The sequence below is a fragment of the Sinocyclocheilus grahami genome, unplaced genomic scaffold (assembly GCF_001515645.1).
Source record: "Sinocyclocheilus grahami isolate Dianchi unplaced genomic scaffold, SAMN03320097.WGS_v1.1 scaffold149.1, whole genome shotgun sequence".
NCBI lineage: Eukaryota > Metazoa > Chordata > Actinopteri > Cypriniformes > Cyprinidae > Sinocyclocheilus > Sinocyclocheilus grahami.
Genome location: NW_015505328.1, coordinates 2,139,935 through 2,164,708, shown reverse-complemented (window position 1 = coordinate 2,164,708; position 24,774 = coordinate 2,139,935). Strand labels below are relative to the sequence as shown.

General features: G+C 37.6%; 2 protein-coding genes across 2 annotated transcripts in view; one reads left to right on the top strand and one right to left on the bottom strand.

Annotated features, from left to right (window-relative positions):
• Window positions 1–6,174, top strand: part of LOC107592053 (prolyl endopeptidase-like) — an 18,827-nt gene extending 12,653 nt beyond the window's left edge. The window contains exons 12-14 of the mRNA XM_016281410.1: window positions 2,999–3,130; window positions 4,809–4,965; window positions 5,630–6,174. Of these exons, the coding sequence (XP_016136896.1) occupies window positions 2,999–3,130; window positions 4,809–4,965; window positions 5,630–5,924 (584 nt within the window). The 3' untranslated portion in view covers window positions 5,925–6,174. The remainder of the gene's footprint in view (window positions 1–2,998; window positions 3,131–4,808; window positions 4,966–5,629) is intronic.
• Window positions 6,175–11,483: 5,309 nt separating this feature from the next.
• On the bottom strand, window positions 11,484–20,751 carry LOC107592052 (ephrin type-A receptor 7). The gene is made up of 10 exons (XM_016281409.1): window positions 20,718–20,751; window positions 20,508–20,633; window positions 19,553–19,738; window positions 16,050–16,111; window positions 15,172–15,375; window positions 14,192–14,344; window positions 13,306–13,326; window positions 12,044–12,234; window positions 11,762–11,926; window positions 11,484–11,680 (listed from the first exon to the last, which is right to left on the bottom strand). Exons 1-10 carry the CDS (start codon window positions 20,749–20,751, stop codon window positions 11,566–11,568), a joined length of 1,257 nt encoding a protein of 418 aa, XP_016136895.1. The 3' UTR covers window positions 11,484–11,565.
• Between the last annotated feature and the right edge of the window lie 4,023 nt (window positions 20,752–24,774).

The following is a 24,774-nucleotide window of genomic DNA, read 5'->3' as shown; positions in this document are numbered from 1 at the left end:
TTGTCTAGAGTAATTTTTGCTTATTAGTACGGTTGAACTGGATCATCGAAGGTCAGAAGCAAAGACATTGGTTAATAGAATGGGATTAAATACATAAAGGATATTTGTGTTGTTTAACATTTAATTATTGCAGGTTCGAGTCATATTCTGAGTTACATTATTTTTATTCATTTTGAGGAATACTGAATCTGTGTGTTTTTTTTTGTGAGTGAGATGAATGAATGCATATTCATATTTATTTTAGAACTACAGTAACATCTTCTGATTTCTCTCAATATGGGGACAGGAGAGCTCATAAAGGATATTTGTGTTGTTTAACATTTAATTATTGCAGGTTCGAGTCATATTCTGAGTTACATTATTTTTATTCATTTTGAGGAATACTGAATCTGTGTGTTTTTTTTTGTGAGTGAGATGAATGAATGCATATTCATATTTATTTTAGAACTACAGTAACATCTTCTGATTTCTCTCAATATGGGGACAGGAGAGCTGTCAATCAATAAATTGGAAAAGAAAAAGTAAGTTGCGTTACTTATTTGAAAAAGTAACTCAGATATTCTCTTGTAAATTAAAAAGTGATGCGTTACTTTACTAGTTACTTGAAAAAAGTAATCTGATTACGTAACTCACGTTACTTGTAATGCGTTACCCCCAACACTGATCCTCACTTCATTCACGCTTAGATGTGTGTACTTTTGAAAGATAAATGAAGAATGAATAGAAGGTGAACTCTAATTAGTCAACATTTTTAACACTAGTCCAACTTGAAAATTGGTAAAGAAGGACTGATCTGAAACTCGCAGAAGTTCGCTGACTACTTTGCATAAAAGTGAACTTAATGCCGGTGAAGTATCTGTTCGAGTCACTAGTCTGACGATCACTGCCCACTGGATTATGTGTTCGAAAAGCAGAGTTTCTGTATCGGGCTGAACTAGAAGCTAACCGTTTGAAACCAAAATGTGTGAACTATTAGTCTTAATAGTTCACACATTTTGGTTTCAAACAGTTAGTTTCTATAGTTAATTTAGCTAATTTACTTTAGTATTCATCCCACCTGATTTTAAAATACACCCATCGACACATTTCAAAATTGTTACTTTATTGTAGCGTTTATCATAAAATTGTTATATTAGGGCTACCAGTATTACAACATCAATATTGTAACTTATTTGTAACATTTGGGGCCCTATCATACACCCGGCGCAATGTGGCGCAAGTGTTTTTGCTAGTTTCAGCCCGACGCAGTTCTCATTTTCCCGTCCTGCGCCGCGTTGTTTAAATAGCAAATGCATTTGCGCCCATTTGTGCGCCCATGGGCGTGCTGGTCTAAAAAAGAGGTGTGTTCAGGCGCATTGTTGGCACGTTGCTATTTTGAGGAACTGGAAATAGACTGCGCCATAGACTAACTCAAACCCGGTCTAAAGTCTGGCGCAATATTTTTTCTTTGTTATTTAAAGAGCGCGTTAGTAATATGCGCCTATAGGTGGGTGCACAACGCGAGTACACTTATTACACACACAGGGACGCGCAGCAGCACACAAACATTTTTAAAAATGAAAAATTACATTCCACCATGAAAATTTTAAAGGCTTTTAAAGGGGATGGGAGATGAGACTCTGATTGGTTCATTGCATGTTACGCCCAAAAAACACCCATTACTCATTAAGAGAATAGGGACAACCCGTTTAGACCATGCACCCGGGCCCCTCGTTAAACTAGCAAAAGTGGATTCGGACACGCCCTGAGTGCACCTGCACCGTGCGCTTTAGACCGCTTAGATCCTTAAAATAGGGCCCTTGAATTTTTAATTTAGTGCAAAATTTTGTCATTGCAACATTTTAGCGCAGCTTTCACTAACAACTGCAATTGGATTTACTGTATATGCATACCTAAATTCACTGTTATCCCACTGGTCACAATTGTGACCGTCTATATTTTTACTTATTCTATGACAACACTCAACAAAACTTAATAATTGTGAATTCATATATTAATACTAGACACCTTAAAGATAATGTGGCCCAAAAATCTTCATCGTATCTTTATGTTAACATACTTCACTAGCCTTTTGTTGTGGAGCTTTGATGCAGTCATCATCTTCTCATGGTGCAAACAGGAATTAAACTGCTATGGTCTTGAGACAATTTGCACTAATCATGTGAAACTTTTTAATTGAGACCCTTTATTTTTTCCCATATTTGCAGGAAATGCACTAAAACATCAGTCAGTAAGATATTTAGAGCTTTATAAACGAAAATCTTCTTTATGGTCACAACTGTGACTGGTGGGATTAAATGGGTTAATCTAATAATAATAATAATAATAATAATGTTTTCTAATTCTTGTATAATTATTGTACTCGCAGTCTTTATGAATGAATTATTATTATTAAAACTTACCATGCCACAGGACTATATAACTGAATTGCAACAGCAAAAAACACTGGGTTTTTTCCCCCTGAAAACTTTCAGAAAAAATGGTGACCACTTATAATACCTAAAAGTTTTAGCAAGTTGTTATTTTGTATATATTTAGAAAAGGCCGATCACATGCAGCTTTTAATTAAGAAATTCACATGATAAATGTGGTTATAATAAATGTGGAAATAATAATGACTTTAACCACATTCAAATATTGCAAACCTTTTCTGGTTTAAGGTTTACGGTAATGCGAGGTCTGTACTTACAACATATTAAAAATTCTGCAACATGAAATATTATTTTAATAATTTAATATAATTTGTTTACATATTGCCAAATGACGCATGTTTCCCCTTACATGAGTAAAGTGTGACATTTTTTTGAGAAGTCATATTTCTATGGCTGTATCTTACATATACTTAAACTCGCAGTATATAGGAGAAATTTAATTAAAAGCAAATATTACCTAATACCTCTTCCCCCTTGACTTCAGTACAAGTGGCACAGTTTACCCCACTCCCTCTACCATGTGCTGCTTCAAATTGTACGTTTTTAAGAAAGATTTCTGATTTCAGCTGGCACTCTTGGGAACAAGCAGAACTGCTTTGATGACTTCCAGTGTGCTGCCGAGTACCTGATCCAGGAGGGATACACCACGGCCAGCCGGATCGCCATCAACGGAGCTTCCAACGGCGGCCTGCTCGTGGGTGAGTTTCTTGGTGAGCGGTCTGAGGAAGTCAGATAGACATGATCACTTCCAGCTAATGAAGAACACAACCAATAAGACTCGACAGTCTTAGCACACATACGCCTTCGCACATGGTTAAATTAGGGTGGTGCTGTAATGGAAACTTATGGACGTGCAGCTGTGCGGCTCTAATGATGTGTGCAATCTGTGCCGTTACTCACAGCTAGCTCATCTGTTGAGTAAACATGACATTGGCATTCACACTCAGAGCTTTCTCACACAAGTCGCACACACACCAGCATCTGCGAGAGGCGAAGAAGCACTCGCTCCTCAGTGAAAGACTTTGTCACTCGCATTAAACAGCACGTTTAGTAGGAGATGCAGTCGTTAGATGGGCGGCACTCGCCAGCTGCCAGTGCAAATACAGTTTCAATCTCTGTCTTATTCATAGGAGAGACAGGATTGAGTCAGTGCAGTTATTGAGTATATGCAGGATTGTGCAGAATTCATGTGCGGTTGATCGTGGGAGGCACATGGAATTTGTTTAAACGTTTACAGATTTTTTGCAGAACTGAACACGTCATTCAAAAGGTTCTACACATTTCCATCCTGTTGTGTTGGTTCAGCAAAGATGATTTTATGTTTTGCTTTAAAGTGCAACTGTGAATACTATCTATACCTAAAATGGAGGAAGAAATATATATGAAATTTGAACAATCATATATTTGTATGTACAGTATGTATGTACAGTATATATGTATATACAAGTCAAACCAAAAGTTATTCAAACACCAGATATAATTTTTGATTTTTTTTAATAGTGGGTGCAGGACACTAATAAATGTAAGTGAGGATAGCACAATAAAGTGAACTGTGACATATTATACCCAAAAATTCTTCATAGAAGAATAGATGTAGTCTGCCAGTAAAATTTGAGATAAAAAAAATTCAGACACTTTGACCTGACCATGTTTTGCTTAAGTGTTTTTCTTTAATTGCTAATGCAAACATTTTACACCACAGACTGAACAAAATTAAGCTATCAAAGTTATCTGACACAAAGAAAGAAAGAAAGAATGAATTAATAATAATAATAATATGATAAAAATAATTAAAATATAAGAAAGCAAACTAAAAAAACATTGGATTTGTTTTGTTACACAGCTGAAAAAAATATGTAGAAAAACAAAACAAAAACAACAACAAAAAAACGAAACACCTTGCCATTCAGGGCATTCACGAATATCATGGTTGTATTCAGCTCAGCTTACCACATTTGACCATGTTTTTCATTCCGCAAAAATATAAATCGGCACCTGGTTGTGGGTTACTAGTGTGTGGATGTGTGGGTGTGAGGTAACAATCAGAACAAGATAAAGGTGTGTAGGCGGTGCACCGGTTTGAAAACATTGGCGGTGAATAAATTACTAAGCATTTGAAAAAAGCTTCTTTATGCTGAATGTGCTAGCTAGGTTAGTATGTCTGTGTTGATCCCTATGTTTAGTCACAGTGTAGTTACGTGGCCTTTAAGAATGTGAGGTGTGTCAAATCGGGCTGTTCTATCTGAGTAATCCAAAACATCTTTAAGCCCACTCATTTAAGTACAGGTGTGTGAGTCAGTGCGTCTGGTAAATGTGGACTGTGTTTGGCCATTGTATTCAATGGGAGAAGAGTGATCTGTGTGTTTGTTTTTTCAGCGGCATGTGTAAACCAACGGCCCGAGCTCTTCGGCTGTGCAGTAGCTGAGGTTGGGGTCATGGACATGCTGAAGTTCCACAAATTCACCATCGGTCACGCCTGGACCACTGACTACGGCTGTGCCGATGATCCCGAACAGTTCAAATGGCTCATCAAGTAGGGATTCCTGTATTCTGAAAGCCCTAAACTACTGGTCAAAGTTGTCAATAATTAAGATTATTATTGTTTTTAGAAGAAGTCTCTCTTATGCTCACCAAGGCTGCATTTATTTGATCTAATTTTCACCAGAAATATTATTAAAATGTTAAAAAAAAAAAATTCAGCTATAACGTCAGCCTTCAGTGACACATGATCCTTCAGAAATCATTCTAATATGCTGATTTGGTACTCAATTGTTATTAGTGCTTAATGGTTATTATTACTATCATCAATGTAGAAAACTGGTTCTTTAGCACCAAATCAGCATATTAGAATGATTTCTGAAGGATCATGTGACTTTGAAGACTTTAGTAATGGCTGGTGAAAAATCAGCTTTGCCATCACAGGAATAAAATACATTTTAAAATGTATTCAAATTCAAAGAAAACAGTTCTGTAATTGTAACAATATTTCACATATTTCTGTTTTTAGTGATTTTATTTGATCAAACAAATGCAGTCTTGGTGAAACTTCAAAAACATAAAAAACAAATATCAAAATGATTCCAAACTGTTGACCGCTAGTGTATAACTGTATAACAAACAAGTTACTGTAAATGTCATACTACAACATGTCCAAAAAATTTTAAAATAAAATAAAAGTTTGACCTTTTCCTCCACAGGTACTCTCCTCTCCATAACCTTCCTCAGACCCCTCGAGATGGGACCCCTTACCCCGCGATGCTACTGCTGACGGCTGATCACGATGACCGTGTGGTTCCCCTGCACACTCTAAAGTACGTGGCCACTCTCCAGCATGGCGTAGGCCGCAGCCCCGGGCAAACCCAGCTGCTGCTGGTCAGAGTGGACACACGCAGTGGACATGGAGCTGGGAAACCCACCGCTAAAGCCATCCTGGAGGACACACACATCTTCTCCTTCATAGCTCAGACACTGAAACTCAGCTGGAGGGAATGAGAGAGAAAGAGAGAGATGCAGTAAACAGAATTAGCAATTTAAGGAAAAGAGCACAAATGATCTAGTGATTTCTAAAGATATTGGGCTGTCTTTATGCAGGGACTGAGAGAGGAGAAGGGCATTTGGGGAGTAAGTGAATGGAGATATAAAACATGGAAGATACTGAATTAATTTTTTTTGTAGCAACTTGATTTTTACTTTTGTTTCAGCAGAGCAATGATCATTAAAGCATGGTTTTTATTCAAATAAACAACTGATTTTCTGATCGATCGATTCATTTTTGAATTACAGCTGTTCAATGTTTTGCAATATCTCAAATATACACTAAGGGGCAGTAAAGGACTACAACAGCCCCTCCATTGCACATACAGGCCAGGGTAGACAACAGGGAACTGTCCCAGGCCGGCCCTCCTTAAGTCAGATAACCATTGTTTAAACATTTACTATAGTGAAACTGCTGTAATCACAACTGTAGTAACAGTTTGGGGCAGAACCAGTTATGACAATTATAACCAGTTATGATTATGATTTTGCTTTATTATTAATATGGTTGAAATGCAAAGACCATAAACTATACTTACTGTAGTAAAACCTATGTTAAATTTGTAGTATTCACTACAAATACCACAAAATTATATATGGTTGTAGTACACCATGGCTTAATGTTGACAATATAATTTGCTATATAAATGATATGATATGCCACGGTTAAATTGTGGTAACTGACAAAACAAAACAACAACTACAACCAACAAGGCAACAAGGTTGCACACACACACACACACACACACACACACACACACACACACACACACACACACATATATATATATATATATATATATATATATACCTATATAGGTGTTACTATGGTTGTTCTGAAAATATTACAGACAGATAGTATTTGGTCACTTTCTGGTTGTCAAACGTTAACCTGTGTGAACTTGATGGGAAATTGCTTCATTTTGACTAAAAATGAGCTTGAGACCTTTCGATTAAAAGTAATTGCAGAAATAGCTCAGTAAAGTGGTTATCTCTGACCTCTGAAATTACTGCAGGAAATATCACAGACAGTTGAAGCTGTAGTCTGTCATTAGCAGAGTTGACCTGAGATCAGTTCAGATTTGATTCTCTGGATTCGCTGTTTATAGTCGAAATGTAAAAAAAATTAAAAATAAAATACTGGAGAGAAAATACAGGCGAATGCAGAAAACACTTCAAATTGCATTGTTCATATTGCACATTAACATAATTACAATAGCGATAACAGTGTGTAATTATAGACTGTTCCATTACATAATTACATACCAAGTGCGTGCTATTCATTAGTGCGCAGTGCTTTTGTAACTACACTGGATACTTGGATACTGTAGTGTAAAGCCTGACCTAGTTGGAGACCCGAAATGAGGAGGCATGAAAAGAAATTGAAAATCAACTTGTGTTCAACTGTGGTCACAGAAAGTTTAATCTGGGCTTGGCCAAAACCTGAGAATGAATCAGATGACGCGTGACGGGCTTTCAACGGAGTTGAGAACTTAAACTGTGGACCCCACACGTGATGATTCAAACAAGTCACGGCGAGCTAAAAGCTGAAGAGTCGAGATCCTTCTGGAGACTTTGAAGTTGAGTACGCTGTTATTTTCTACACAAGTATGCATAACAGCAACATTGCTAGTGTAATGCAGCGTTTACACAACAGTTTAATAAACAAGAAATGTTCATGTTGAAAAAATATAGCCTAGCTTTTGTCTACTTTCAAACGATGCCACAGGAGATGTAACCTTCCGATTCAATAATTCACATACTCATTCATGAAGAAAGTGGCTGATTGACCTGGCCACCAGCAAAAAGTGTTCCATATTTTAATTTAAATTTGTATTATTTTTTAAATTATAATATTATGTAATGTTTTGGATAGGCCTATCTTTGCCTGCAGTGCGGAGTCGTTCATGCTGCCCACGGAAAAGAGATTCATGGTTGATAAACTTTGAATTATAGAAGACACTTGCAAGATTTGTTTTCTACAGTGGATTGTAGGTAAATATCCACTTCGTCCAGCGCTTTTTTTGTTTTCCGTCTTATAAAATATCCCGTATTTCGGTGTGAGAAACCGCTCAAACGATCCAGTGGGTGAGTGAACGGTCCTAATATTTCAGACCTTTTTGCAAATCCGTTTGACCGTGAAGAGGGATTCATTCGCGAATCTGGCATCACTGTTGTGATTCTAAAAGGCTGATAAAAAAAAACAACAACAACATGAAACATGTTATTAAACCTAAGGATTTATCAAGAATATTTTACTGGGGATCATGCACCAGTAAAAAGGGTCTAGCGATACCCCTGAGGAGCATATTTACTATTTTTGACACAAGTGGAAATAGTAATGGGGTTTTCTATAGGCTAACTCAGAAATGCTGTTATTGAATCAGTGTTTTGAAAAATTTTGTTAATGATCAAATCGATTTGATTACAACTTAAGACAGTAACTTACACCAATACTGGCGTATCAATGTAACATTGAAAAAGCCACTTTTATATACACACACACATATCTCTCTCTCTCTCTATATATATATAGTAGGCCTATATATAATTTGTTATGTGTATAGGCTACATAAATACACACAAGAACATGTCTATTTCCTTCAAGCATGTCAATCAAAAATTAATGCATAATAATGATTGGTTTTTAGCGTTTTAGCCTCCTAGAGCATTTAATCACGGTTCACTTTAAAGCCACTAAAAGCCCAGCAGGAAATCCAGAACACACTGTTCATCTGCTCCTTTCATGTGGCCCTCCTCAGAACAGAACTCACTGTTTGTCACTTAAATACACTCACACAGCTTTGACGTCTCTATCCTCAGTGAATGAACTGAACTCAGTTTATAGAGTGGTGTTTGGACCTCAAGAGGTGAAATACTCCCGGAGAGAGGCTAGATCAAGCCCCACTCCACTTTGTTTGTTCACACTTGCTCCCGATCCGGATTAATTTCCCAAATCCGATTTGAGGCCTGGCACTCTAACTGCTTGGATCAAACTTTTGTATTTGAAAACTTTCCCCTTCACACCCGCTTAGAGGTGGACCCTTCTTGCTTCTTACTGAAGAGTCTTTTAATCTGAACACAAAAACATGTAAACACTCCCCTACACACACACTTGTGCCTTGCTTTCCCACTGTTGGGAGCTGAAGTATTAGCTGGTGTATTTTCTTCCACACAATGCATTTCTTCCTCTTCACACTTTCAGTTCTCCCCCATTATTATCTTCAAGGGATTTTTTTAGTACTAAGATACGTGAAAGGGAAACCCTTCGAATTATTACTGATATAAATGAGCACTTGGATCCACTAAAGCTCATAGACATCTTTAAATCTCTTGGAATGAATGACAACTTAATATCTAACAAAAGAATCAGGATTAGATACTGTACATAAAACAGTGGGAAAGACATAACAACATGAAATGTTAAATATTCTGGTGTAATTTCATCCTGTCACTCATATAAAAATTATCTAGCTGGAAAGAAAATCATTTATTAAAAAGAAACCTTTAGATAAAAATACAGGACAAAGAACACCTTTTTGCTTCCCGCTGTTTTTCCGGGGGTTGAAAGCTGACGGGAAATGCTTGATTGCCATGCCTCGACATTGATTACACATGATTAAAATAGACTCCGTGTGTATGAATTCAGGCAGGTATGCTGGAAGCCAGGACACCACGAGCAAACACAATAAAGTCTAAGGTACCTGTATTGTATTTTTTTTAATAACATGTTTCAATATTGCTACAGCCATCTGTTCTTCTAACAGGTAAAAATCATGAAAAATTCCAACCGAAAAGAGAAAAATAAAACAAAAAAGGACTTGATTTCAAACAACTTTTCTTCGCCTAATTCAAACAATAAGTCATTTCAACACAGTGAGAGGATCTCATTCAACACATTATTATTCAAACAAATTATAAAAATAGATTGCATTTTCAAATACATATTTACAGTATCAAACAGAGATCAGAATGATACACTTAATGCAAAGGGAGAATTAAGTATTTTTCAGTAAAGGGCTGTTAAACATTACAGTACAGCATGTCTTTGTCCTTTAGATTTTGAAGTGATTTTTAATTCGGGTTATGCCACGTTCAGATATGATATGGCTGCAATAATAACGAATGCGCATCTCTGTATGCGTGTAATCGTAAAACAGAGAGAGTGAAAATGATGCTCTTATCGTTAAATTCCAAAAAGCTTTAATTGTTTATATCCTAAAAATCAATAGCAACCTAATATGAGGAAGAAAAAAATCCAGACATTTGTTTTGTACTAAATGTATTTGTGGCAAAATCTAGATCCAAGCTGTTTGTTACAGCCTTTGTTAATGAGATTTGCACCAACCTGTTTCTATGATCAAACTGTAAATTAAGATTTTACTCAATACTGCTTAAACACATCCAAGCCCAACCAAGTCTTGTTCACACGCTCACATCACACAGGAGTCTAAATTCAATAACACTAGAACATTCAGAACATTCTCATTTAAGAACAACCACTTCCGTTGTACAAAACGCCAACATCAAGTACTAAACATGTCCAAGAGTATCAGACACCTGCTGTTGTGGAGTGTAATGAAATCTGTAAGTATGTGAATGTATATGTGTGTATACATCCCTGTTACATCCACTCACTCACTCACTTTCAAAGTGCAGGAAAAAATGAAATTACACAAACAAAATCGAAGAGCATTTTGATGAAATGATAGCTGAACGTCCATATTCAGTGCTATGTTTTCCATTTTCAAGCAATATTCCTGCATTCAAACTCCAGTAAGCATCTGCAAACGGATAAATAAAGCATCTAATAAATATGGTACAAGTTTCTGTTAGTCATGGACACTGCAGTGCAAACATTGTCCCTATAGTAGACAGAACAAGAAAAACATTATGAGTACAGATGTCCGACAATACTAATTTAAACTCGGAAATTCAGAAATGAGTTTAAAGTGTGGAGGAAAGAAAGCAAAAAGCAAAAAGTAGACAGTAACCAAACACACAGAGAAAGGGATTTACATATTATTTAAGATTCCTTACATCAGTACTCAACTTATGTGCTGAAGATACGGCAAAATGCTCTCCTAGTCTGAGGAGCAAATGGATGACATGCTCTCGGCTTAGTCCACTTTATAGGAGGATCAGTGGCTACAAAGCATGAGATCTTTTGCTTGGGAAAAGAAAATACATGTCACCCTTTTGATTGCTCTGAGATCGGTCAGAGTCAAACTGCCCTTCTCCGGGCACAGTGACGGAGGGCATCGACCACCTTAAAGTCCTACTAAAAGGGACAGAGCTCATGTCATTGATGAACAGCGGAAGAAAAGCAGGTCAAACTCAGCACGCAGGTTATTCTAGAGGAATCCTCTTGCTTGTGATATTGTCCCCCTCAGAAAACAAGAACTTGTTTGTGGAAGAAAAGAACCAGTGTTCACCCAAAGAGAAGATAAAGGAATGAAAAAGGGAAGATTAGGAAGAAAACCGCCATTTGCAGTGTCTTGGTTATCACCTCCTGACCGTTGAATGGCCTGCTGGGTAATTATGAGAACAGACATCCATATGTCTTTCCTCGGTAAGCCAGCGCACTGCTGTGGGTCTGTCAGACTTGCACTCCGCGGCCGTGCATCTGGATAACCTGCGCTCTGAGAGTCTGGATGGCGGACAGGATCTGTTTCTGGTGCTCCAGGGAGGTGATGCCGAGACTCAGCACATCCCTGCAAAAACAACGGAGCAAGTTACACACAAACTGAATAAGAGAAAAGCGTTATTTAGGACTTCAATTCAATGTCACTCACTGAACGGTCATGCGAGCCACTGACTCCAGGTAACAGTATCCAGCAGCAGTGAAGTTGTCTTTGTAGCGGCCCATGTCTACAGCTTCTAACCACTCTCCAACTGAACTAAATGAAGGGAAGGAGGGAAGCGTTCGTTCTGCTAGTGATACAGATGAGCCCAGGGTCCTGGACAAACACAGAAAGAGATTTCCGTCTTTAGAGTGAAAAACATAAACACTTACTGGGAAAGTGGAAACGGGATGATTTGCAAGGAGATGGGAACCATGAGAAGCTTTCCAGTACCTGCGTCCCAGGGTGGAGGACCCGATGTTGTCCGGGCTCCTCATGGTCTTGCTTAGAGCGCTGTGGATCAGGGTGAAGGTGGGTCTCTCTGTCCTCTCCTTCTGCCAGCAATCCAGCATGAGCTGGTGCAGAGATGCCGGGCAGTTCACGGGAGCAGGTAACCGGAACCCATCCTCTATAGCTTTTATTACCTGTAATAACACAAAAACATAATTATTGAATATTGACTATTTGGAGTAATGGAATATATTGATTACTGACCCATAAATAATGCCGAATCTTACATTGTAACATTTATTTATTTCAAAATTCTGTTTATTTCCAGTTTGTGACCCCATTGTATACACATCTCACTGATTTTTCCAGGAAGTGTTCTGTGTGATCTCAAAGCAATCAACACTAATAATGACATTTCGGAGACAAATTAGCAAATTAAATTATTTCATTTCAGTAGGTATTTCAAAATGTGTCCTTGACTGGCATTCCTCTATGATCTCCTCTTTTTATTAGATAATCCTAAATACCACTGAATTTAATAAAAGTACTACTTAAAAGTCACTTATGACAACACAAACAATATTTAAACCAAATAAATAACATGAAAGATGCATTAATGCCATTCCCCAGCAATCATTAATTTAGCCATAAACATGAAAATGTTTAGCATTTCACTATTTGTAGTGAAAGATGGCCTTGTTTGCTGAAAAGCTTTACACGATGAAGTTCTTTAATACATAATGACTTAATAGTGTGTTTTCTCTCATATACATAGAAGAAAACAGATTTGGCCTTACAGTCATATCTTATCACATAAAAACATTATCAAAACAAAATAAAATAAGGACTATGCATGGACCAATACAAAATTTGTGTCAATACTAATATCCTTTTCATTCCAGTGTGTATTTTAAAATGCGTCTTTGGAATTCCATTCTATTTCTAAAGTCTTGCTACAGATTAAAAGAAATTAAAAACAAAAACAAAATGATGTAGTTTCTTTGACTAAATTACTACTGGGGTCCAAAAAGTGTGATGTCCTTCAGCCGGCGTTTATTTCAGAGTTTTTTATTTCAGATCTTTGCTGCAGGCGTGAAAAGGAGGCCACACGCCGCGTGACTTCTGAGTCTGATTGGTCACGGAGCTGAAGTGGACTTGGAAGTCAAAGTGCACACACACATATACACACACATTTTATCTGGGGTCTTTAAAGGCCCCTCGCTTTAGCTACTTTAAAATTTTTATACAAATGCATAACTCCTCACTTCACACAGGAAAATCCCATCCTACCAACAGAGAGAGGCAGGAAAGAGAGAGAGAGAGAGGGAGGGAGAAAAATAATTAAAATCACAAACAAACGTAAAAGGATTTTTAGGGAGATCTAAAGGAGGAGGAAAAGCAGCCTCCCAAAAGAGAGAGCAAGAGATACAGAGAGGAAAGGTCTGAGAAAGAAACACCAGAAGAAAAGCAATGCAGAACTGCACAGGTGGTGATACATTAGAAGAAATATAAAGGGACAGACGTACGTCTTGGTTGCCCATGTCCCAATATGGTCTCTCCCCGAAGGACATGACTTCCCACATGACGATACCGAAGCTCCACACATCAGAAGCTGAGCTGTAACGATGGTACTGAATGGCTTCTGGGGCTGTCCACAACACCAAACTCTTCCCTCCGTGCTGAAAGAAAGACAGACCCTGTTATGTCTAACAAATTGACACAATTGTGCTCAGTCTTTACGGTTACTACTACTAATTAGTAAGTGGTCATTGAGAAGAAGGTTTTATCTGATTTACAGTACACTAACTACAGAGACAATCTCCACTGAAGCAACCTGAGGTTAAGTGACTTGCTCAAGGCTTCATGAATTGCTCTTTGCAGAGTTTGAACCTACAACCTTTCAATTACCAGCCCAGAGAAACGAGCTACAACAGTGATTGTGATTTTGCTAATAGGACTTGTTCCTTTTTGTTGAAACAAACATACTAAAGGCGCAGAAATGGGATCTAAAGGAGGAGGAAAAGCAGCCTCCCAAAAGAGAGAGCAAGAGATACAGAGAGGAAAGGTCTGAGAAAGAAACACCAGAAGAAAAGCAATGCAGAACTGCACAGGTGGTGATACATTAGAAGAAATATAAAGGGACAGACGTACGTCTTGGTTGCCCATGTCCCAATATGGTCTCTCCCCGAAGGACATGACTTCCCACATGACGATACCGAAGCTCCACACATCAGAAGCTGAGCTGTAACGATGGTACTGAATGGCTTCTGGGGCTGTCCACAACACCAAACTCTTCCCTCCGTGCTGAAAGAAAGACAGACCCTGTTATGTCTAACAAATTGACACAATTGTGCTCAGTCTTTACGGTTACTACTACTAATTAGTAAGTGGTCATTGAGAAGAAGGTTTTATCTGATTTACAGTACACTCACTACAGAGACAATCTCCACTGAAGCAACCTGAGGTTAAGTGACTTGCTCAAGGCTTCATGAATTGCTCTTTGCAGAGTTTGAACCTACAACCTTTCAATTACCAGCCCAGAGAAACGAGCTACAACAGTGATTGTGATTTTGCTAATAGGACTTGTTCCTTTTTGTTGAAACAAACATACTAAAGGCGCAGAAATGGCACAAATCAGTTTGACAGATTTCTAGCGCAACAATGTAAAAATAAAGAAAAGGAAAAGAAAGGAAAATTGTAAAGGAAAGGACATTGCATAGGAAAGGATGACATAAGAGAGGAAAACAAACAAAAAAAGGAAAAGGACAGGAAAGGAAAAAAAAAAAAAAGTTGATTAAATGTTGATTTAGGAACACATCCTCGGCAAACACAAAAAAGTGGTATCACGGTGTGAGTGTATTGTGTTGGTGAAAGACAGGTGTATTGTGCCGTACTGTATCCTGACTTCCGTGTTCATCTTATCATAACAGAAGAATGGAGTACTGAGGCGTTCTTAAAATATGCCACACATTCAGCTGAGTACTTGCAAGAAAAAAAAAATCGCATGAAAGTTTGATAAACTAGATAAGAGCTGTGCTTTGACTTTTAGAGAAATGCTGACAACCATTGGCTCTTCGAACTCATTCAGAAGTGTTTGAGAGTGCTGTGTTGCATTATGGTAAAATACTCACTAGTGTGCTGTAGACTGCCTCTATCTTGTCGTCCTGAAGAGGTCTGAAGCCTGACACTTTGCAGACCAGGCTGCTGTTCACCAGGACTTTATGAGCGGCCAGTCGGCGATGGATAAAACCCATCTCTGTCAGATACTTCATCCCTGACGCCACTCCGCTCAGCAAATCCACCAGCTGAAGAACAGTCAACTGACCTTCGTGTTTCTGTGCAGAAAAAAGAGGGAGAAAAAGAGAGAATGAAAGGAAGGAATGGCAAAAAGGTGGACAAGAGCAAAAGAAAGGACATTGAAGTAGACAGAAAGGGGAAAAAGGAAAGATAAAGAAAGAAAAAGGCATTGCAGAGGAAAAGAAAAGCGTACAGGAAAAGGAACATACAATGGAGAGGGGAAAAGGGAAAATCAAAAATTGAAAAAGGAAAAAATGTAATAGAAAAATAAAGAAGGAAAAAGGAAAGAAAAATGGAAAATGTAAAGTAAGGAAAGGAACATAATGGAGAAGGAAGAAAAAGGAAAAGATAAGGAACAAGGAAAAGAAGGTGGGGTAAGGAAAGAAAAAAGGTAAAGGGAATTGGAATTGGAAATGGAAAGGAAAAAGGGAGGAAAACAACAGTTTACAATATAAACACTAAAATACTTATGAAAACTTGGAACAAATCATATCACTTCCTTTCAAGAATTTTACTTCATCTGACTCTGAGACAAGATAAAACGCCTCGCTTGGCTTTTTCCTCTCATTTTCTCTTTTTATCAACCAATCACATCTGCAGGTTTTGTAATGCAACTTAAAATATTTCATATATACCATTTACTGCACTATCTCAGCATTTTACATCTGATGACTCAGCAGAACAAACAGACACAAAAAATACATTCTCTTACCCGCAGGAAAGAGTCCAGGGCTCCGTTGGCCATGCTCTCCACCACGATCATCATAGTGTTGCCTGCAGCAAAAAAAAACACATATGAAGAAAAAATTGGATCATGTGTTTGTTTAATGCTTCAGCGGGGAAAGAAGACATGGTGGGGTTGTCCAAGGGGCACAAACAACTACGTTTTCATAAAAGTGTGAGTGTTATGTAAGAGATTACATGCTATCAGCAAGTCACTGTAGATAGATAGAACAGTGGAATGAGAGAAAATATGATAGATAGTTTTAGATAAGAAACTGCAACAGACCAATCAGAATAAAGTATTCAACAGCACTGTGTAATAATATATGTCGTGTCTGTATTTCCAGTAAGCATTAGACAGTGAGTGATAGAATGCGGCCCAAAGAAAGATGAGGGAAGTACGCTCCATTAGGGAGGAGGGTAGCGGTAAATCCCCAGGTGTAAGAGCAAAAGAGAGCAAGGAAGAGAGGCTGGAAGTGAGAGAGGCAGATCCCTCAATCACGTACACCGACACCAACAATCTGCAGAATTCAATGACCAGCCCAATGAACAGGAGGCTGCGCTATCAGTCTGGTCAATCTACCGTCCCCAGCTCCATCACACCTCCTGTGGGGAGGAGCAGACATGCCTGACCAACCCCAATCAGAAGACCTCCTACTGGGCTCTCAGCTCTGGGTCCTTCCCACCTGAGGTGTGGAGGTCTGACAGGTGGGTGAAGAGGAGGGTGTGTAGCTTTCAGGAGGAAAACTGAGATTTACAGGTGGAGGAGGAGAAGTCAAGGAGAAAGTTTAGAGTCATTAAGGGGGCTTGCTGTGATTTGGCCACCAATTATTCCAACGTGAACATCTGCTGTTGCGCTCACTGCACACACACACTTAGGCTAATTCAATCCCAAAATCCCAATACATTCTTCTCCCCAAAATACCACTGAATAAATGGTCTCTTACTCTTCATTTAAAACAACAATTAAAACCAGAACCAATTATGCTTTGTTAACGAATCACAATATAAATTTAAATAGCTGAACATTTAAATGGAGATTTATTCAAATAAGAGAGTTTTATGTACTATATAGACATACACTACCTTTCATAATTCAAAGCTCACCAGACCACCCAGAGTCAGATCATTTATGAACACCTAAGTGGCAAAAATGGGTGAATTACTACGCAGTACACTACCGTTCAAAAGTTTGGGGGCAAAAAGTAACAGTAAAGACATTTATATTGTTACAAAAGATTTACATTTTAAATAAAGACTGTTTGTGATGAGAGGGGCGGGGCCGAGAGCCGTGGGAACGGAGCGAGGCTGGTGGAGTAAATGCTAAATTCGCGAATTGATGAAAATTTCTATTCATCAAAGAATCGCAAATCAGCATATTAGAATGATTCCTAAAGGTTCATGTGACACTGGAGACTGGAGTAATGGCTGCTAAAAATTCAGATTTGCCAGCACAGCAATGAATTACATTTTAAAATATATTCAAATAAAAAGCAGTTATTTTAAGTTGTAATAATATTTCACAATATTATTGTTATCCAGTATTTTTGAACAAAAAAATGCAGTCTTGGTGAGCAAAAATCTTACTCACCTAAGTGGCAAAAATGGGTGAATTACTACGCAGTACACTACCGTTCAAAAGTTTGGGGGCAAAAAGTAACAGTAAAGACATTTATATTGTTACAAAAGATTTACATTTTAAATAAAGACTGTTTGTGATGAGAGGGGCGGGGCCGAGAGCCGTGGGAACGGAGCGAGGCTGGTGGAGTAAATGCTAAATTCGCGACACCTGCGCCACTCACTGGTCTCGAGTCCCACGGAGGAGCTTCGGAAGGATAAAAGGAGGAGTGACGACAGTGTGGGGGAGAGAGGACCAGGCCTGAACTAGCACATTAGCATTTACTCCACCGGCCTCGCTCCGTTCCCATGGCTCTCGGCCCCGCCCCTCTCATCACACTGTTCTTTTAAAATTTCTATTCATCAAAGAATCGCAAATCAGCATATTAGAATGATTCCTAAAGGTTCATGTGACACTGGAGACTGGAGTAATGGCTGCTAAAAATTCAGATTTGCCAGCACAGCAATGAATTACATTTTAAAATATATTCAAATAAAAAGCAGTTATTTTAAGTTGTAATAATATTTCACAATATTATTGTTATCCAGTATTTTTGAACAAAAAAATGCAGTCTTGGTGAGCAAAAATCTTACTGACCCCAAACCTTGAACAGCAGTGTAGTTTTAAAGGTACAAAAACGCACGTTTAATTTTTTGGGTCAGATAAAAAGAGGAAAGTTGTCACTTTATTCACACAATTTCCACTTTAGTTTGGACTTTATAAGTAGACTTAAGAGTTGCGAAATTACAGAATATTGCAAAAGTGAATAATGCATTTTTTTTAGAAAATGCAATGATATTGATAGCAAAAGAATGAAGAATAACAGTAATGGATGATTTGTTATTATGCACTGTAACAAAGACTGAGATTCACACTTCTGCTGTTGTTTTTACAGTTATTTAGTTCATGATAATACATTTCTATATTTGAATTTAAAACCTCTTTTTTTTTTATTTGCAACTATTTGGTACTGTATTGCGTTGGCACTTGAAATTCTGGGTCCTGAAGCAAAACTAGTTGAGGACCACTTCTCTAACATACACAATATCCAGCACACTTAATGTGTCTCTTCATGCATGCATTTCTATCATTCTCTACATGTAGAATCAATGTTAATAATTCCTTCAGCGCTAATACACAAAGTCCCAGACTAATATCAGCACTGTTAGTTCTTTAATTCAGCAAATATAGCTTCCCCTCTGGTCTTCCCTGTCTCCAAAACACCTTCATCATCCCTCATCCCTTTCGGCAAGAACACGCTAGGCAAATCCATCTAGCTGTTTTATCTCCAGGAACATTACATCGATCAATCTAAAGATGGATCTGTTCTTCTCTCTCCGTACATCTCCACCCCGAGCCAAGTTTCCTTCCATCACGCTTGTTGACTGAGAGTTACCAGTTTCATTTAAGCTGGATTCTCCTCGTTCTGTCCTTCCTGGAGGTGATAACATCTACAGCTCCTCATTGTCTTTGATCTTTTACCTCTGATGATCATCCATCCTGCAAGTATCGGCCTTTGCCTCCCTTTCAATTCTAGTGCTTTTGAGGACCGGCCCATTTATTCAGGGGTCCACTTCCCAATAAAGCGTCCAATCAATGGCTTATTCTCTTTTCCATTACTGCAGTGGGACAGCTGGCTCATCCCTCCTTCTTTCTTTTTCAGTGGAGGGACATACCATCTATTCTGCCTCCTGAATCTCTTTCAGGTAAGGGCCATCAAATCCCTAATTCCTCTCGTTCTTTATCTTTCCCTATCCTGTGAGGAATTGTCCCAATCGCCCTACAGCTTTCATTTTCTACAGCGGGACATCCCATGCATCTCTCTTTTCTTCCTTGCCATCTATTCATTGCACAATCTCTTTGTCTCTACTGACCTCTGGTGATGACTCCCTCCAGACGCACAATGTTGGCATGATCGAACTGTCCCAGAATTCCCGCCTCGCTGAGGAATGAGCGTCTCTGTTTTTCCGAGCAGCCCGCACGAAGGGTCTTTATGGCCACAGGCAACTCGCGTTTACTGGGAAGCTTCAGGCAACCTCGACACACTTCCCCAAAGTCTCCTATAGAAGGAAAGTGTTCACTTGATGTTGATTGTGTCTCATAATATAGCATAAATTAGAACATTACTCATCATTTAAAGGAACAGTTACCCAAAATGAAAAATCTGACACCATTTACTCGCCCTCATGTCATGAATAACAGCTTAAATGACATATGAACCACCTTTACGCTATTTTTATGGTGCTTATGTTTCCTGTTTTGAAGCTTGAAAGCTCCTGTCCTCATTCATTGCAATTTTATGGACAGTCATTAACATTAGCTGTAGTTTTTTTTTCAAAGAAGAGAAATATGAGTCAAATGGGTTTGGATCCAACAGGAGAGTCAGTAAATGATGACAGAACCTTTATTTCTGAGATTAATATAATGCCTAGTTTACATAGATCTTGACACACAGCAAAAAAATAAATAAAATTCTACTCAACCTGATGTTGTAAATATAGACTTAAATGACATATGGACCACATTTATGATACTCCTATTGTGCTTTTACTTCTTTTTGAATCTTGAAAGCTCTTGTCCTAATTCTTTGGAATTTTATGGAAAAAATTAGCAGTAAACATTGTGTTCCAAAGAAGACAATAAAGTCATGTGTGTTTGAACACAACATGAAAGTCAGTAAATGACAATAAAGCCTTTATTTCTGATGTGAGCTAATGACTAGTTTTCATAGATCTTAACACACAGCATTGAAAAACTATAAAACTGTCACAAAAATAAAATGAATTTGCAGGATAGTGGGAAAAGTAAGGAGGTTTTGATGTCTGGTACCTGTATGGACTATCCTCTCGATCTTGATGCTAGCGATGTCCAGCTCTTTGGCAAAGGCATGAACAGCCTGGAGCAAATCTTCACAGGTTTCTGGGTCAATGTAGGTCCTTCTGGTTGGGATTTTAACTGAAAAAAATGAAAGAAAAAATTCACATATATAATTAGTGGTGCTACACTCACTATTACCACTGATTGATTCACTATTGTTACTGATGAAATGGGCAAAAAAACTCCAAAAAGCCATCTTTAGGTATCAGAATATCATATGCTTTGTTCATACATTTTGGTTTTCAAATCTTGACCATCTACACTGTTATTTTGCAAGTGATCTGACTTTCTTAATAGAGTAACTGTCAGTGTGGAAAGCGAGAATGGAAAGCTGGAAATTTCGCCTCTGCTCATGTCCATCACAACATCTCAAAACATGCATGAGAGAACAAATGACAAGAGGCATTTAAAGCATTCATGCATATACTGTGTCTAAATGCGCTGGTGCATTAACTCTTCACTATTCACGTAGTTTGCCGTTTTAAGAAATGTGCTATTTTAAGAATGTCTTTGCAACACATAGCAACAACCTGGCAACCACCTACAACACCCTAAACTTCATGGCATTGAGTTTTGCATGAGAAAACGTAACTGAACAAGAACATGTACCATCTAATACACTAGCATAGTGTTTATAGTCCAGTATATTTGTACTATCTAATACAATAGCATAGTGTTTATAGTCCAGTATATTTGTAATTATATGATGCTAATGAAGATTTACTAAAACAGAACAAATTTAAAAAGAAAATGTACAAAAAGATGACCTTTACTATTTTTCTGCTGTATTCTTTTACTAGATCCTTGCATTATGTCATGCATCATCTACTCAAAGGCAGTGTGGCAGTCTGAATCTGAAATGTGCTTACAAGTCAACATCGACCCGAAGCAGACCAGGGTCTCAACTTCACAGTCTCATAACAGCTTATTGATCTGAAGCTCACATACATACACACATACTTAGGAATACAATTACAAAGCAAATTAAAGGTGCTCCATTCCATCATGAGAGTGCGGCTCAGGATCGAAAGTCTCTTCAACAGGAATGAGTTTTTTCTAGCACATGCCGTATTCACATGTGAGGCTGCTATTACAGTGATTTAGAGGTCCAGTTCACTTCCTATTAGTTTCTGTTTGGGTTTGTTTTTATCAAACTAACTGATTCAGCCACAGAAGCTTTCATACATAGCCTACACACCAAGGTTATAGTTACATGATATGCTCACTAAAACTAAAAGTTTGCAAATTAATTAAAGCTAAAAGGAAACTGAAAATATGCACTAAAATATTAACAAAAGCTACAGAGAATGTAACTTTTGACTCTGTATTCTGCCAAGTAAATCTGAAACTGATGACACTAGCACAGTAACAACAAAATACTGTGCAAAGTGGTTACATCACAAAATGCTTCTGCATTCCTAGTGAAATGTTGTGAAAAGCAATGTGAGAGTTGATCCAAAAGGTCTCAAAAACTCATGAATATGTTTCAAAGATTCTGTGTCATGAACTTTGCAAACTAATTGTTGTACGATAAGTGTCCTCAGAGACCGAAAGAAGATCTTAGCGAGTTCAGTCCATGCTGCCGAATCAAAAAATGCCCTGAAGACACCAGAGTAGAGGCTATAATAATGTAGAAAAAAATTACACAATTATAATACATCTAATTGTCCACAAGTACTGCAGTATGTTGAGTTGTTGTAAATTAAAAATATGATGCCGTTATTTATGCATGATGCAGTTTTTGAAAAGTACTACTGTATGCATGTCTCATTATAGGAAGATTTGTATTGCTGTTTAAGATATAAAATATATTGAAAGCAAATTTATAATTAAAAATAGTCAGCAAAAAAAAAAAAAAAATCATACAATTATAGTCATTTAGACTATAATTATGTTTATAATAATTTGCATAACTGACTGTATATGAACAGATGTTTTTGAACAGAAATTCCCAGGCACACGAACAACTCTCCTAGTTATCTAAATGTGAGAAGAAAAAAAAACATAATATGAACACAATCAAAGAAACACTATACAGGGAAAAAAAATTAACTAGAAGTATGTATACGCATACACATTTAATTTATACACTTAAATGACCCTTTGTACCTTTGAAGACATTCCCCAAAGGAATGCCTTATTAGAGTTAGTTCTGCGGACAATTGTGTCCCAAACGTATATAGTAGCTATGTTAATTCCCAATACACTGACAACCACAAACCATTTATATGCATTTAAGTTTGCATATCTAAAGCATTAAATCCACAGTCGCCGGTGCTACATACACACACAAACAAAGTAGGCCTCAGTGATTTCATAATGACAGCTAAAGCACTGATCCCTACCATTGTTTCTAGGTCATCCAAAAATATGCATATAAAACAAACAGAACACGCATGCAGGGCGAAAAGAGGGTGCGCTTATAGGGCTAGTTGTATAACAGATGGAAGAACAAATCTGTAAAACAAATGACGGTGGGAGAGACAGAGATCACGCACGATGGGTCACCAGAACTGAGCCCGGGGCGAAATGAGAGCGAGAGAATATCTGTGATGATGCTGATGGGATTTAATTTTGTGAAATGTGAGAGAAATTATTCTGTATGAGACTGTGTGACAGAGCATTGTGCTCATGGTAATATTAAGGAGTTTTCCAGTGGGGAAAAATCTGAATTTATACTCTTTTTGTACTATTTGTACTCTTGTTTTCCATGAATGGTTCTTGTTGGAAATTTCATTCTATTGCTGGAACGTGAAGGATTTGAGGCATTCCCTAAATTCTTCCTTGAACAGGGAACATTTTGCCTGGTTTCCAGAAAGCACAAGATTGTGTTATATAACACAATATAACATCTTTTTGTGTGTTTTCATTCATTTACACATTACATTTTCTAAAATTATTATTGTTTTTTCTAATTCTTGTATTACATACCAGTTTCATAAAAAAAATGTATGCTGCTCTTTTAAGAAATCTATGGAGCCAAAACCAGCAATTAATGCTGATCAACTTCAAACATACCTTAGAGGAGCAGCACATAAATTTATTACATAAAAACTAGGGCTGTCAACGTGCATGTGATTAATTTTACAATCCTTAACGTGTTAAAATAATTTAACGCAATTAACGCAAAATTACTGAAGCACAATTTCTATTCTAACCCTTTAACCCAATTTTGCTTCTCTGCTTGCGATCAGATCATTTTAAGCTGCTAAACTCTGGGAAGTTCTGCGGACAATTGTGTCCCAAACGTATATAGTAGCTATGTTAATTCCCAATACACTGACAACCACAAACCATTTATATGCATTTAAGTTTGCATATCTAAAGCATTAAATCCACAGTCGCCGGTGCTACATACACACACAAACAAAGTAGGCCTCAGTGATTTCATAATGACAGCTAAAGCACTGATCCCTACCATTGTTTCTAGGTCATCCAAAAATATGCATATAAAACAAACAGAACACGCATGCAGGGCGAAAAGAGGGTGCGCTTATAGGGCTAGTTGTATAACAGATGGAAGAACAAATCTGTAAAACAAATGACGGTGGGAGAGACAGAGATCACGCACGATGGGTCACCAGAACTGAGCCCGGGGCGAAATGAGAGCGAGAGAATATCTGTGATGATGCTGATGGGATTTAATTTTGTGAAATGTGAGAGAAATTATTCTGTATGAGACTGTGTGACAGAGCATTGTGCTCATGGTAATATTAAGGAGTTTTCCAGTGGGGAAAAATCTGAATTTATACTCTTTTTGTACTATTTGTACTCTTGTTTTCCATGAATGGTTCTTGTTGGAAATTTCATTCTATTGCTGGAACGTGAAGGATTTGAGGCATTCCCTAAATTCTTCCTTGAAGAGGGAACATTTTGCCTGGTTTCCAGAAAGCACAAGATTGTGTTATATAACACAATATAAACATCTTTTTGTGTGTTTTCATTCATTTACACATTACATTTTCTAAAATTATTATTGTTTTTTTCTAATTCTTGTATTACATACCAGTTTCATAAAACAAATGTATGCTGCTCTTTTAAGAAATCTATGGAGCCAAAACCAGCAATTAATGCTGATCAACTTCAAACATACCTTAGAGGAGCAGCACATAAATTTATTACATAAAAACTAGGGCTGTCAACGTGCATGTGATTAATTTTACAATCCTTAACGTGTTAAAATAATTTAACGCAATTAACGCAAAATTACTGAAGCACA

Coding starts and splice junctions, on each gene's coding strand:
- LOC107592052 (XM_016281409.1), bottom strand. CDS start 20,751: ATGGCTTTTTGGAGTTTTTTTGCCCATTTCATCA. Junction 15,376..16,049: donor CCCTGGACTCTTTCCTGCGG/GTAAGAGAATGT, acceptor TTTTCTGCACAG/AAACACGAAGGTCAGTTGAC. Junction 14,345..15,171: donor AGGCAGTCTACAGCACACTA/GTGAGTATTTTA, acceptor TCTTTCTTTCAG/CACGGAGGGAAGAGTTTGGT.